Below are 15618 nucleotides of genomic sequence, written 5' to 3'. Positions count from 1 at the left end.
GCCCGAGAGGCTCTTCGTTATGCCGAATCACAGGAGCAAGCGGGTCATCGCGTGCTAAAGCAAAAAGATGAGGAAATCAACCAGCTCAAAGCTAGGAATGAGCAACAACGCTCGAGATTGAAAGGCTAAAAGCGCAGTTGTTCGCTTCCGAGGAGCGGAATAAGGAAATACATGGAACTATTGTTGGGGAACGTAGTAATTTCAAAAAAAATCCTACGCACACGCAAGATCATGGTGATGCATAGCAACGAGAGGGGAGAGTGTTGTCTACGTACCCTCGTAGACCGTAAGCGGAAGGGTTATGACAACGCGGTTGATGTAGTCGTATGTCTTCACGATCGATCGATCCTAGCACCAAAAGTACGGCACCTTCGCGATCTGCACACGTTCGGCTCCGTGACGTCCCACGAACTCACGATCCAGCAGAGTGTCGAGGGAGAGATTCGTCAGCACGACGGTGTGATGACGGTGATGATGAAGCTACCGGCGCAGGGCTTCGCCTAAGCACTACGACGATATGACCGAGGTGGATTATGGTGGAGGGGGCACCGCACACGGCTAAGGGATCAATGATCAACTTGTGTGTCTATGGGGTGCCCCCTGGCCACGTATATAAAGGATGGAGGGAGGAGGAGGCCGGCCCTCATAGGGCACGCCCAAAGTGTGGAGTCCTACTAGGACTCCCTAGTCCTAGTAGGATTCCACCTCCCACATGGAATAGGAAAAAGGGAAGGGAGAAGGAGAAGGAAAGAAGGGGCGCCCCATTTCCCTAGTCCAATTCGGACCAGTCCATGGGGAAGGGGCGCGGCCACCCTTGAGGCCTTTCTCTCCTTTCCCGCATGGCCCATTAAGGCCCAATACGAATTCCCGTAACTCTCCTGTACTCCAAAAAATACCCGAATCACTCGGAACCTTTCCGATGTCCGAATATAGCCTTCCAATATATCGATCTTTACGTCTCAAACATTTCGAGACTCCTCGTCATGTCCCCAATCTCATCCGGGACTCCGAACAAACTTTGGTCATCAAATCATTTAACTCATAATACAAATCGTCACAGAACGTTAAGCGTGCGGACCCTACAGGTTCGAGAACTATGTAGACATGACCGAGACTCATCTCCGGTCAATAACCAATAGAGGAACCTGGATGCTCATATTGGTTCCTACATATTCTACGAAGATCTTTATCGGTCAAACTGCATAACAACATATGTTGTTCCCTTTGTCATCGGTATGTTACTTGCCCGAGATTCGATCGTCGGTATCTCAATACCCAGTTCAATCTCGTTACCGGCAAGTCTCTTTACTCGTTCCGTAATGCATCATCCCGCAACTAACTCATTAGTCACATTGCTTGCAAGGCTTATAATGATGTGCATTACCGAGAGGGCCCAGAGATACCTCTCCGACAATCAGAGTGACAAATCCTAATCTCGATCTATGCCAACTCAACAAGTACCATCGGAGACACCTGTAGAGCACCTTTATAATCACCCAGTTACGTTGTGACGTTTGGTAGCACACGAAGTGTTCCTCCGGTATCCGGGAGTTGCATAATCTCATAGTCATAGGAACATGTATAAGTCATGAAGAAAGCAATAGCAATATACTAAACGATCAAGTGCTAAGCTAACGGAATGGGTCAAGTCAATCACATCATTCTCTAATGATGTGATCCCGTTAATCAAATGACAACTCATGTCTATGGCTAGGAAATTGATTGAACGAGCTAGTCAAATAGAGGCATACTAGTGACATTCTGTTTGTCTATGTATCCACACATGTACTAAGTTTCCGGTTAATACAATTCTAGCATGAATAATAAACATTTATCATGAAATAAGGAAATAAATAATAACTTTATTATTGCCTCCAGGGCATATTTCCTTCAACTATATCCGGTAAGTACGAAGTATTTCGACTGTCGTGAGTTATTGCATTCTAGCATGCTTTAAACCTGTCATATTTGCTTGTGTAGCTACCCTAACTTGCCGGCCGCAAGATGCCGATGACTTTTCCATGAAGGATATCATCGGGGAACTTGTCGAGCTACACGAATTGTCCCGATGATCTATGAATACCGTATTCAATGCCAGCCTCCAAAAAAACCACCACACAGTTCATACCGGTGCACTTGCCAGTGGCCGGCACTTATGCCAGCACACAAAAAGGGGTGGGAAATTTGACCACGTCATCTCAACCGTGGTCATGCCAGCACACTTGCCGGCATACAAAAAAGGGATGACGGTCGCCGCCATAGATCACTTGTCGTCGAACTTAGCATGTCGGCCTGCATCTTCTTGAACCATTGCCTCTTCCTCGGTGACACCGTGTTGAGGTCCACCTTCATGGTCTCCACCCTCGTCATCATGCTACCGAGAGCCACTTGTTTTTCCTTGGTCTTGGCATTGGCGGCCTCGATCTCGAGCATCTTGGCTTGCTTCTCGGCCTCCATCTCAAGCATCCTCGCTTGCTTCTCTGCCTCCATCTTAAGCCTCCTCCTTTGGATCTCCATGAAGGCGTTCATTTGCTCTTCCTTGTCTTGTCGATGCTTCTCCTCCCTTGAGTCCTTCTTGCTCATCATGCCCTCCACGGTTGCAAGCAAGGCGATCGACGCCGCATCCCACTTGTCGTCCTTCTTGGAGTTGGTCTTCCACCGCGGCCGTGGCTCCTCGCCCTCCCCAACCTCCTCCACGACTTTCTCCCCCCCCCCCCCCACGCGACATGAGGGCGGCATATTGCGCCTTGAATTTCTCCTCCCCGTTGATGACCATCCAACAATGGGAGAGGTTGAAGGACTTGCCTTCATGTTGGACCTTGAATGCCTCCAAAGCTTGGAATGCCTACAAATGAATAGCATGCAAGCATAACGGGAATGGAAACGAAGAGGGGTGCATGTATACCATGTCTTGCATGCCAATGCCGCTCATGGGGCGTGCCTTGATGCTCTTAAGGGTGGCACAAAACTTGTTGCGCTCTTGTTGTATCACCCTCCATCGCTTTGAAATGGACACCCACCCGCGCATGCTATGCATTTCGTACGGCGCAAACTTCTTGCGTTCATGAAACTCACGATGGATACGAATCCAAAAGGTTGTTGCCTTTTGTTCGGCCCCGACCTTGGGGTCTTTCCCAATGTCCCTTTGACACTCACAAAGGAGCTTGTCCTCAGACGACGTGTATGCCTTTGTCCGCTTGCTCTTGCACTTCGGCTTCGCCCCGACAGCTTGGTTGGCGAGCTCGTCCTCGAACAAAGACTCCCCGTCGATGTCCATTTCATCCTCTTCCTCGAGGCCGTAGTCCTCCGGGAACTCGTGGTCGAGCGGGAAGCCGTCCAGGCCGACCTGATCTTCCATGAAGGCGTCGTGCATGGCAGCTTGATCATAGGTCGCTGGCGTGAACGGCCCTCTGTCGTCTTGGCTTTGGGTCTCATCGGGATCGTAGCCAGCCGCGGCGGCACCGCGAGCGGAGCTACCGGCCGCTGCACCACCCTCGAAGATGATGCTCTCCATGAAACGGTTGGCCATTTCCTCGTCATCGTCCGCCGGCATTCTGTTGAACAGGTTGCAGGCGCCGGGGAGCACGCCGGCTGGCATCTCCCGCATGTGCTTCCTCGCGCCTCCGGATGATGAGGCACTGGCCACCGGTGTGGCGTTGATGTCGATGGGCACGGGCACGGGCGTGGAAGGCGCCACCACGCTCACCTCCGGCGAACATTCCCCGGAGAGCCTGGAGGCTTGCGAGTAGACGCGGAAGCCGGGAATCGGCTGCGTCACCGACGCGCGCGACGACTCTGGCAGCACCATCCAAGAAAACGCGGATGAGCCAGTGCTGGTCGCGGCCACAGCGGCGTTGATAGCCCGTGCTGGCCAGGGTTTAACTCTAGGTAGATCAAGGCCTCCCTCGTTGCCGCCGCGACTCGGGCGTTGGTTTCCTCCTGCTGCGCGGCGGCGGCCGCTGCTTCGTCCCTTGCGTCGGCCGCATGCCTCCGGCCCTTCCACTTGGCCGACTCCAGGGGCCGCTCCTCGGGCGTCAGCTGCTTCTTCTTCTTGGGCGCCGCGGCGGTCTTGCGGGAGGCGTAGGGCTTGCCTTTGCCGGAGGGGGCGGAGGTGATGTCGGATGAGGCAAGGGAGGCGGGCCGGCGGGGGGCATCGAGGGCGTCGTCCATGGCGAGCGGCCGGAGGGTTTTGGGAAAGCGGAGGGAAATGATGGACGCTTTGCCACCGACTGGCGGGCCAGGGGGAGTAGTTGACGTGCGCCACGCGTGTCCGCCTCATGTCCGCGCAGACGCAAATCAGGCTTAAAATTGGGCCAGGAATGGGTCGGCAAGCAGGCGAAAAGCGGAAGTGCGCCCGTTTGGGTCGGCACGTTGACCTGACTTTTCTGTCCGCGTCGACGCGTTGGCCTGACTTTTCTGTCTGCACCGACCCAAACGAACGCGCGCGGACGAAATGGATCGGCACGTTGGAGTTGCTCTAACATGTGATTTTAGTAAAGTTTTGATCTATACGTAGATCTGTTGCGTCAATTGTAAACTTATGTAAATACAGGTGTACCGAAGCACGCCTTGTTTGGTGCATGAGCATGGCTTCACAGGAAAGCGCATGCTCATCCACAACAATTTTTTCCTTTTTATTTTGACGAAAAGGCTGCACAGCAAGTTTTAATTGAATATCAGAGGGGCGACGAGATCAGGGTTCAGAGGCCGAACGGTCCCATAAGTTTTCACCCGATGGCCGATGCATCACACGAACAGAGTGGTCTACAACAGTATGACTTTGTTTCAGAAGTGTAACCAAATGTACAATCTTCTTAGCTACAACCAAATTTCTCTCCAACAATAAAGCAAAAAGGAAGGAATTAGACTGAAGGCTGTTACCTGCATCTACAACATTGGGTTACCAGCAATTGAGCGGCCAAGTTGGGCCCAGAACTGGAAATATCACCTTTAGCATGCATCTATTCTACTGTACCACGCTGGCAACGAGTTAATAGTAGGAATATTCACTAGAGCTATACATGACGGTAGGCAGCTAGAGTACTGTACGTTGCTATGCTTGTTACTTATTACTAGTGTAGATTGGTCAACTCCTGCACTTTCTTATACAGCTCAACCGGAGGGACACCCATCGCGCACGCAACCTCCACCATCTGGCTTGGGCTCAGACTGAAGAAAGATTCAATCAGATCACCATCCACGAAGTTCCGGGCAGAACTGGTCCTCCTGGCGTTACAGAATGACCGCCATTGTGCATGGCTAAGGTTACCAACACCCTTGACGAAATTCACAAGGACGGACTGCAGCTTCTCTAGGAACGCATATAGGTCATAAGGAAGGGAGACAATCACACCGATGGCGCCATTGACCGTGCCAAAGATGACTGAAGGAAACTGGCCTGTCCCCGAATCTGCGTGGTGCATAACCAGAGAACCGTGATGCAACCTATTCACCACGTCCCCCAGATGGTACTCCCCAACGGCCTCAAGGAACCCATATGGGGACTTGCACACGGTAAACAGGTTACAGCAATTGTCTGCACCAATATAAATATCATCATCCAGCATCTCAACTGCAGTCATCCAGTTTGTGTTTAAATCCCTAGCCACCTCTTCAATCTTGCCTTCTTCGTGCTGCCCAATAAGAAAACAGCAGTAAACAGTGTGATGCAGAAACGTCGGTGAACTTATTTTAGGATTCAGAGGAATTGCAGTGATCCTTAAACAAGTACTATCAAATGAAAAGTGTGGCTATACCTTGTATATCAGCAACGATAATGATCTCATCATGTCTCCAACCAAGATGAAATCACCACGTGTTTGAGTATACAAAGATAATACGTGGCCATCATGGGCACACTCAAATTGTAGTACATGTGACCTATCATTTCGCTGCACCCACTTGTACAATCTGATCTTCTGATTAATAGCAGCCAATAATTTCCCATTGAATGATTTAAGCGAATAGACAGCTCCTTTGGTTTCCTTCGCTTTGATTAGTTGTAACTCCCCTTCTTTAACTAAAAAAACCAGGATCCGCCCCTATGTCAGGTTGCATTGGTACCAAAACGGAGAAGTTAAGTGCAGGAGAAAATGTTGGATCAATATAGGCATAAAAAACAGTTCTAATGCTCGATGTAATTTTCTGTATTCTGCAAAACTACTCACCATTGGTTGACTACATGCACCTCCGTGTAACAAGAATTAAAAACAAAGGTAAAGGAAGAGCAGTTTCTGTGGTTCATATTGCACAGCACCGATACTTGACAAGTGACTAGATACAAGTCATAAGAACCTAAAACTTCTACCAGAAAAGAAAAGGTAATCCACGTTGCTGAAGTTTGACATGATTCATTCCATGCAGTCAATAATAGATACTCCCTCCGTCCCATAATATAAAAGCGTTTTTGACACTACACTATTGACAAAAACGCTCTTATATTATGGGACGGAGGGAGTATGTTATGTAGCGACCAGACCTCAAATGGTCTGTGCTGCTGTGCACCAGTGTCATCCCTGGATCAGTAATGCTGACACGCACAGTACAAATGGAGGATTTATAACAGAGTAGCAATCACACACTTATTACATCGAATATCTCCAAGGAGAATAAGTATGATAAATATGGCTTAAGGCCATCTAACGATAACAGCGGAAGACTTGGAAGATAAGTGAGTCCATCAACTCCAGCGGCATCACTGAGTATAAGACCACGACCTAAGGCACCTTACTCGTCGTCTGAAAAGTCTGCAACATGAAACGTTGCAGCCCGAAAACGGGTCAGCACATAGAATATGCTGGCAATGTAACACATAGAGAATAATGAACAATAATAATGCTATACTACATGCATATATGGCTGGTGGAAAGCTCTATGGTTACAGTTTTGCGAAAAGCCAATTTTATCCTACTTCAAAGGAATAAATTTTATTTAACTATCATGGTGGTTGTGAAACATTGAGATGGTTGACAGCATCTCAATCCCGATTAAATGTCATCAATAACCCAACAAAATTAATTAGAAGTAACATAGTGATGAGATTCACATGATAATCCAAGTACTAGATACTCAAGTTGTCCATAACCGGGGACACGGCTAACCATGATTAGTTTGTACACTCTGCAGAGGTTTGTGCACTTTTCCCCACAAGACTCGATCTCCTCCGTTGGATTACTCGCACTACATGGTGTTTAAGTAACGGATGACCGAGACACAGTCTTTCAGAAGTGTTTGCACCTTACGTATGGGTAGACAGTTACACCTACTTTCCCCTACATCTGCTAGTCTACCACTGTAAGAGTTCACACAACTTAGTCAACTATGCTAGAGCCCATAATAGCTTGCGGCTGCACACGGAAGTTTCTAGCATGAATAATCTCATGATCCCTTTGAACCTGGGTGGCGGTCCAAAAGAAAAACAGTCAATCCTGGAATACCCAGGTACCTCAATCCACCCAGATGTGAGTTTTAGTTGCCACCTTAAGTAAACCATTAATTAACAATCTCACATCTGTCATGGAAATCTCTCAAACCCAATCCACGTCTACGAGCATAGCATGGCAATATAATAGCAAACGTAGAAGTAACTCCCAAGGGTTTGAAAGTAAAACAGGTAATAGGCACTACCTCAACTACTTCCCAATACCCACAATTTAATTATATCCTAATCATGCAATTGTTTGAGGAATAGATCTAATGCAATAAAAACTGGGTATGGAAGGTATATGATCAAAGTGTTACTTGCCTTGCTGATGATCCGCAAAACCTAGCGATTCGAAGTAACAAGCGGCACACTCCGGGTACTCTATCGCAAACAAACAAGCATACAATCAGTACTCATCTAATGCACAGGTAAAACTCGAATGAAAGATCCAACCAGAAAGTTCAACTTAAGAACTCCGGTTTGCAAAAAGAATCAACTCGAAAGAAGCAACGAAAGTCAAACGGCGAAAGAAACATGCTTCGTTTACTAATCTGGATCTAGGTCAAATTTTACTGTAGCAAAAACTTGTTTGAGTAGGTTAAACGGAAAGAGAATTTCGAGACGAAACTCTAGGCGCTTGAATCGCCTGATTCCGATAAACGAGCGAGAAGTTAAACAGAAACGAAGATTCGATCAGAAATCGAATCTGAGAAAATAACGGAAAAATCCGATGAAAAAGAAAAACGGACGAACGGTTAAAGAACGGACGTTCGTTAACAGAAAAAAACCGACGAACGCGTTCGTTAAAACGAACGGTTCGGTGAACGCTCGCAAAATAATAAAACCGAAAAAAACTGATCTAGGGTTTTTTTTAAACGAAGGTTTTTTTTAATAAAAACCGGCAACGAACGAGGCGAGGCAGTACCTCGTCGGGGGCGGCTCCGGCGGGGCTCCGGCGAGGGCGGCGAGGGCGGCGGGGTGCGGGGTGCTCGGGGAGGGCGAGGGACGGCGAGGGGGCGGCGGCAACGGCGGCGGCGGCGGCTCCCGTGCTCAACTCCGGCGGCAACGGCGGGCAAGGCGGGCGGCGGCGGGGTGAGAGAGAGAAGAGGGGGGGGGCGCGGGTATACAAAGGGGGGGGGGGGAGAGCTCGGCTTGGAGGAGGGGGCAAGCTCCGGCGGCGGCTCGGTCCCGTGTCCATGGAGGACACGGCGCGGCGGCGTCCCGTGCTGGGGAAGGAGATCCCGCGGGCGGCTGGGCCTCGGCTGGGCTTCGGCCCGGCGGGCGCGCGCGTTTTTTTTAATACGTTCCGCGGAATAATTCCTAGAAAAATAAATAAAAGTCAGAAAAATATAAACTAAATTTTCCCCGTCTAGTTAGAAAATCTAGAATAGGATGAACATTTTTTTAACACACAATAAATATTTTGAAAACATGCAATATTTTAAATGCAATAAAAATTGCAAATAAAATCCGAATAAATTCCAATAAATGATTTTAACATTTTTCCTCCAGTATTTCAATTGTTTTGGAGAAGTCATATTTTCTCCTCTCGTTTATTTTTAAAATGAAATATTTTTCCGGAGAGAAAATAATTAAAACCAAAATCCTCGTCTTATTATTTGATGAAAATCAAATTTGAAAATTCGAGAAAATCCCCAAATCTCTCCGAGGGTCCTTGAGTTGCTTAGGATTTATCGAGGATTTGTCAAAAATGCAATAAAATATGATATGCAATGACGATCTATGTATAACATACCAAATTAAAAATTTGGGATGTTACAAACCTACACCGCTTAAGATGAATCTCGCCCTCGAGATTCGGGTTGGCTAGAAAACAGGTGGGAGTGGTCCTTCCGTAGATCTTCCTCTCGCTCCCAGGTGGCTTCATCCTCCGTGTGGTGACTCCACTGGACTTTGCAAAACTTGATAACCTTGTTGCGGGTAACTCGGCTGGCATACTCAAGAATCTTAACTGGTTTCTCCTCATAGGTCAAATCACTTTCCAGCTGAATCGCTTCCAGTGGCACAGTATCTCTCAGTGGTACCTCAGCCATCTCTGCGTGGCACTTCTTCAACTGGGAAACGTGAAATACATCATGAACTCCAGACAATCCTTCGGGCAATTCCAGCTTGTAGGCAACCTCTCCCATACGTTCCACAACTCTGTATGGTCCGATAAAACGGGGCGCTAACTTTCCCTTAACTCCAAAGCGCTTCACTCCTCGAAGTGGTGATACTCGAAGATACACTCGGTCTCCGACTTCGTAAACTGTCTCTTTTCGTTTAGAATCAGCATAACTCTTCTGCCTGGACTGGGCTACCTTGAGCCTATCGCGAATCAACCTCACTTTCTGTTCAGACTCCTTAATCAGATCTGGTCCAAACAACTGACGGTCTCCAACTTCGTCCCATAACAACGGTGTTCTACACCTCCTTCCGTACAAAGCTTCGAAAGGGGCCATCTTCAAACTGGTTTGATAACTGTTGTTATAAGAAAACTCCGCATATGGCAAATTATCGTCCCAACTAGATCCATAATCTAGTGCACATGCTCTCAACATGTCCTCCAAAATCTGGTTGACTCTCTCGGTCTGTCCATCTATCTGCGGGTGAAAAGCTGTACTAAATTCCAGCCTGGTTCCCAATGCTTCATGTAACTGCTTCCAAAACTTCGAGGTAAATTGGGTTCCTCTGTCTGATACAATGGTCCTCGGAACTCCATGCAAACATACGATCCTGGTCATGTATATCTTTGCCAACTTAGCACTGGTGTAAGTGGTCTTTACTGGAATGAAATGATCCACTTTCGTCAAACGGTCGACTACAACCCATATTGAGTCATAGCCTGAACGAGTCCTGGGTAATCCTGTGATAAAATCCATGCCTATCTTATCCCACTTCCATTCGGGTATCGGCAATGGTTGTAGCAATCCTGCTGGCTTCTGATGCTTTGCCTTCACTCTCTGACACACATCACAAACTGCTACATATTCTGCAATATCCTTCTTCATTCCGGTCCACCAGAAAGTATTCTTCAAATCCAAATACATCTTCGTATTCCCTGGATGAATCGAGTACGGTGAATCATGGGCTTCTTGCAAAATCAACTTCCTGATCTCCGGATCATTTGGCACATATACGCGGTCCTCAAACCATAAGGTATCGTGCTCATCCTCACGAAATCCCTTGGCTTTACCTTTGCTCATCTTCTCCTTTATCTCTTCAATCTCCTTGTCTGTCTTCTGAGCTTCTCTGATCCTTTCCATCAAGGTAGACTGAATCTCCAATGTTGCTAAATAGCCTCTTGGGACTATTTCCAAACATAGCTCGCGAAGGTCCTCGGCTAACTCTTGAGGTATCTCTCCTGTCATGAGGGTGTTGACATGACTCTTGCGGCTCAACGCGTCTGCTACTACGTTAGCCTTTCCAGGGTGATAATGCAATCTCATATCATAATCCTTAATGAGCTCCAACCATCTCCTCTGACTGAGATTTAACTCCTTCTGCGTGAAAATATACTTCAAACTCTTGTGATCCGTATACACCTCATAATGGTTTCCGATGAGAAAATGTCTCCATGTCTTCAACGCATGCACCAGGGCTGCTAATTCCAAATCATGCGTAGCATATTTCTTCTCATGGGGTTTAAGTTGTCGTGAAGCATATGACACAACTCTTCCTTCCTGCATAAGCACTGCTCCAAGTCCTCGACAAGAAGCGTCGCAATAAACTTCATAATCCTTGCGTTGATCTGGCAGAATCAACACTGGTGATGTAACCAATCGTTTCTTCAACTCTTGGAAACTAGCTTCACATTCCTCAGTCCAATTGAACTTGGTGTCCTTCTTCAATAGCTCAGTCATGGGCTTAGCAATCTTCAAGAAATTCTCGATGAATCTCCGGTAGTATCCTGCAAGTCCAAGAAAACTCCGGATTTCTCCAACTGTCGTGGGTGATTCCCAACTTGTCACTGTGTCAACCTTGGCAGGGTCCACTTCTATTCCTTCTCCAGAAATAACATGTCCAAGGAATCCAACTTCCTTCAGCCAAAACTCACATTTGCTGAACTTGGCGCATAACTGATGTTCTCTGAGCTTCTCAAGTACCAATTGTAAATGCTCCTCATGCTCTTCCTCATCCTTGGAAAAGATTAAAATATCATCAATGAACACCACGACGAACTTATCCAAAAACTCCATAAACACTTTGTTCATCAGGTTCATGAAATAGGCAGGTGCGTTAGTCAGACCAAATGACATAACGGTATACTCATACAATCCATATCTGGTGGTAAATGTCGTCTTGGGTATATCCTGCTCTCGAATCTTTAACTGATGGTATCCTGATCGTAGATCGATCTTGGAAAATACTTTAGCTCCTTGTAGGCGGTCAAACAAATCATTGATCATCGGCAGTGGGTACTTGTTTTTGATGGTCACTTCATTCAATCCTCGGTAATCAACAACCATCCTCAGCGATCCATCATTCTTCTCCACTAGAAGTACCGGTGATCCCCAAGGTGACGAACTTGGGCGAATATAGCCTTTATCCAGTAACTCCTTGATCTGCTTCTTAATTTCCTCCAAATCCTTTGCGGGCATCCTGTACGGTCTCTTAGATATTGGGCATGTGCCTGGCAAAAGTTCAATCAAGAACTCAATGTCTCTGTCTGGTGGCATGCCTGGCAACTCTTCTGGAAATACATCCGGTTAATCCTTCACCACTGGTACTTCCTCCTGTACAACTCCTGATAAGGAATTTACTTGAGTCCTCTTCGGCATATGCCGGGATACGTACTTGATCCTTTTTCCTTCTGGGGTGGTAAGAAAAATTGTCTTGCTGGCACAGTCGATGTTTCCTCCATACAACGATAGCCAATCCATTCCCAAAATCACATCCAAACCTTGCGATTCCAAAACAATGAGGTCTGAGGAGAAAACATGCCTACCAATGGCCAATGGTATCTGAAAACATCCTTGGGTGGCCATATACTCTGCTCCTGGCGAGGTTACGAATGCGATGCACCAGTATCGAAAAGAACGGTTGCAGTAAATGACTTAACCAAAAACTTACCTATTACTGCATCAGGCTGAGCTTCAACCTCCTCCACGCTCACGTGGTTCACATGCCCTTTGTTGAACGGGTTCGGCTTCTTCCCAGAGCTTCCATTGCCATTTCCATTTTGGGCTTCAGGACATTCATTGGCATAATGTCCATTCTTCTGGCACTTAAAGCAAGTGACTTGACTCAGGTCCCTCTTGGCTGGGGTAGATGGGTTGGTGCGGTTCTGTCCGTTGCTTCCTCCATTCCCATTACCATTTTTAGAGCCATTATGGTTGTGCGAACTACCTCCTCCATGGGTATGCTGAAACTGTCCTCCCGGCTTCGGGGTAAATCGTGGCTTCTGCTGAGCTCCTGAGTTATACTTCCCTTGGCCATACTTCCTCTTACGGTTTTCAATCTGTTGTTGCTTTCCTTCAATCATGAGAGCTCTATCTACCAGTTCCTGGTAGTTGTTGAAAGTTGCTACCATCAACTGCATACTCAGCTCATCATTCAGTCCTTCCAAAAACTTCTCCTGCTTGGCTGCATCTGTAGCAACGTCATCTGGTGCATAACGTGCTAACTTACTGAATTCCTCAACATACTGGCCTACGGTGCGTCCTCCTTGGCGTAGGTTGCGAAACTCACGCTTCTTCATAGCCATAGCTCCTGCTGAAACATGTGCTGTACGGAAAGCTTGCTGAAACTGGTCCCATGTGACAGTGTCAATAGGGTGCGTGGCTGTATAATTCTCCCACCATGATGCTGCGGGTCCATCAAGCTGATGTGCGGCAAAACGCACTCTTTCCGCATCTGTGCATCCTGCAGTGGTCAACTCCCTTCCAACTTTGCGGAGCCAATCATCTGCAACAATTGGCTCGGTGCTACTGGAAAACACCGGCGGGTTTAGCCTTAAGAAACGGGCTAAGTGATCAACAGGTGGTGGTGGCGGTGGGTTGTTGTTGCCTTGGTTCTGCACTAACACTTGCATCAGGGCATTCTGTTGCTGAATCAACTGGGTGATCTCTGGTGGGAAAACAAATCCGGTATCGCGTCTCGGAGGCATCTGATAGGTTAGAAAAGATGAGAGTTAAGAATAGAATGAGGTCTAGAGAGAAAACACTACCCATATGCTCATGAGACAAATACAATCAATATCACTCAATCAATTCAAACAAGGCAAAACAATCGATCTAACTAGCGTTACAAAGTGCTTGAACTATACTATTAAATGGGGGAAAGCTACTACTGATATGGTGGTCTAATAAAATTCTAATCCGTTGAAGACTCCATGATGTCTGCTCCGGCTTCATCAACCCAGTCATCTTCACTTGGTTCCGAGTCGGTGTCGTCGATGATGATGTAGTTATCCGGACAAGTGCATTCGTCGACTTCTGCTTTTGGCACTGGATTTCCCATGAATACTCCAATCTTCTTCTCCAGGTCGTCATTCTTCCCTACTAGTGCGTTGATTTCCTCCAAATAATCTTCGCGTGTAGCTTTGAGTTCTTCTTGGAGCTCCTTGATCTTGGTTAATGCCTTCTTCAGTTCTTCCTTGTCCGTGCACATCTGGTTCTCCTGGCGACGAATATGTTGGTTTTGCTCCTGGATGAAAGCTGTAATTGATCCATCCTTCTTGGTTCTGATCATCTCCCATTGCGCGTCTCGGCGTCCACAAATTTGATAAATTGTATCCTTAAGCTCCTGGTGATAGACTTCTCCAATGCGTCCCATGGCGATGTGTGCGGCCATGCTCTTCCCTAAACTCCAGGTTGGTGCTTCAAAAACCAATCTTATGGGTTCAGTAACTGGCACAAACGTCCTTCCTGGAATGAGAACTTGAATCTTCCACCTCTCCTCTTCAGGTAATGTGGCGTTGTAGGTTCCGGTGATGCTTGGTATTCCTATGTTCAAGTACTTGGTGACTTCCTTCAAGTGTCGACCAAACGGCGTGTCTTCATCTGGTTGCATGAACTTGCTCCTTGCATCCGCCATTCCTAAAAGAGTAGAAAGTGGAGAGAGGTCAGAAATGAGAAGAGAGAAGCTTTCTATGGCTTAAACTTAGTGGTCATGTCCTACAGTCAGCGTGTGCTCTGATACCAACTTTGTAGCGATCAGACCTCAAATGGTATGTGCTGTTGTGCACCAGTGTCATCCCTGGATCAGTAATGCTGACACGCACAGTACAAATGGAGGATTTATAACAGAGTAGCAATCACACACTTATTACATCGAATATCTCCAAGGAGAATAAGTATGATAAATATGGCTTAAGGCCATCTATTAACGATAACAGCGGAAGACTTGGAAGATAAGTGAGTCCATCAACTCCAGCGGCATCACTGAGTATAAGACCACGACCTAAGGCACCTTACTCGTCGTCTGAAAAGTCTGCAACATGAAACGTTGCAGCCCGAAAACGGGTCAGCACATAGAATATGCCCGCACCTGCCTCGTCGCTGCAACCCCGCATCCTCTCGTGCTTCCCACGCGCCGCCGCGAGCAGCACCAGCGCCTGCATCCCCGCCGGCCTTAGGCCCTGCAGCTGCCTTCGCCCGCGAGCACCCGAGGCCCCGTCCTCCCGAGCACTCCTGCGAGTGCAGGTCTGAACCCTGCCGTCCTCGTCTTCTCGCGCGGTCAACCGCCTGGAGCCTGACCTCGTGCGCCACCTCCTCGCTCCCCTCATCAGCCCGAAGCCTCCACCGCCACCTCCTCTGCTTCCGGGGCCCGAGCGTCCTCTCGTTCAGGAGCACGAGCCCCACGGCACCGCGCCACCCCGGCGAGCCTGTCAGCCGGCGACCTCGACCTCAGGTCGTCCTCCCTCGCGCCCTCTCTTCCTTTCCCTCCCCCCTCTCTCTGTCTCACCTCTCTCTGTCTCTCTTCGTCAGGGACAGGAACCAGCCGAGGCCTCCCTGCCGACCTCGCCGTTCCCGCAACGCCCCAGCTCCCTGCACCCCGGCCTCGTCCCTGGATCCGGCTCCTTCGTCCGCCCTCGCCGGAGAGCGCGCCAAGTCCGGCCGCGGCCGTCGCCCCTGCATCCTCTGCTTCGTCTCGACCGCGCCCCTGCCTCGCGTTGACTCGCACAGCGCCCCAGCGCCCGCGCCTGGGCCACCGCTGTTTCGGTCCAGCGCCCCCCCTCCGTTGCGCCAGGC

At 48.3% G+C, this 15618-nt stretch overlaps 1 protein-coding gene across 1 annotated transcript; it reads right to left on the bottom strand.

Moving 5' to 3' along the window:
- Positions 1-4676: 4676 nt before the first annotated feature.
- On the bottom strand, positions 4677-15152 carry LOC109750177 (DNA damage-binding protein 1-like). Its single transcript, XM_073511825.1, has 3 exons — positions 14919-15152; positions 5757-6041; positions 4677-5633 (listed from the first exon to the last, which is right to left on the bottom strand). Exons 1-3 carry the CDS (start codon positions 15150-15152, stop codon positions 5073-5075), a joined length of 1080 nt encoding a protein of 359 aa, XP_073367926.1. The 3' UTR covers positions 4677-5072.
- Between the last annotated feature and the right edge of the window lie 466 nt (positions 15153-15618).

Source organism: Aegilops tauschii, chromosome 3, assembly GCF_002575655.3.
Source record: "Aegilops tauschii subsp. strangulata cultivar AL8/78 chromosome 3, Aet v6.0, whole genome shotgun sequence".
Classification (NCBI taxonomy): domain Eukaryota; kingdom Viridiplantae; phylum Streptophyta; class Magnoliopsida; order Poales; family Poaceae; genus Aegilops; species Aegilops tauschii.
This window is presented reverse-complemented; position numbering and strand designations above follow the sequence as displayed.

Excerpts from the sequence above, each read along its gene's own strand:
- LOC109750177 (XM_073511825.1), bottom strand. The coding sequence starts at position 15,152 with ATGAGGGGAGCGAGGAGGTGGCGCACGAGGTCAGGCTCCAGGCGGTTG. Across the intron at positions 6,042-14,918 it reads TGCGGGGTTGCAGCGACGAG|GGGCGGATCCTGGTTTTTTT; the intron begins GCAGGTGCGGGC and ends AACCTGACATAG. Across the intron at positions 5,634-5,756 it reads TATCGTTGCTGATATACAAG|CACGAAGAAGGCAAGATTGA; the intron begins GTATAGCCACAC and ends CTTATTGGGCAG.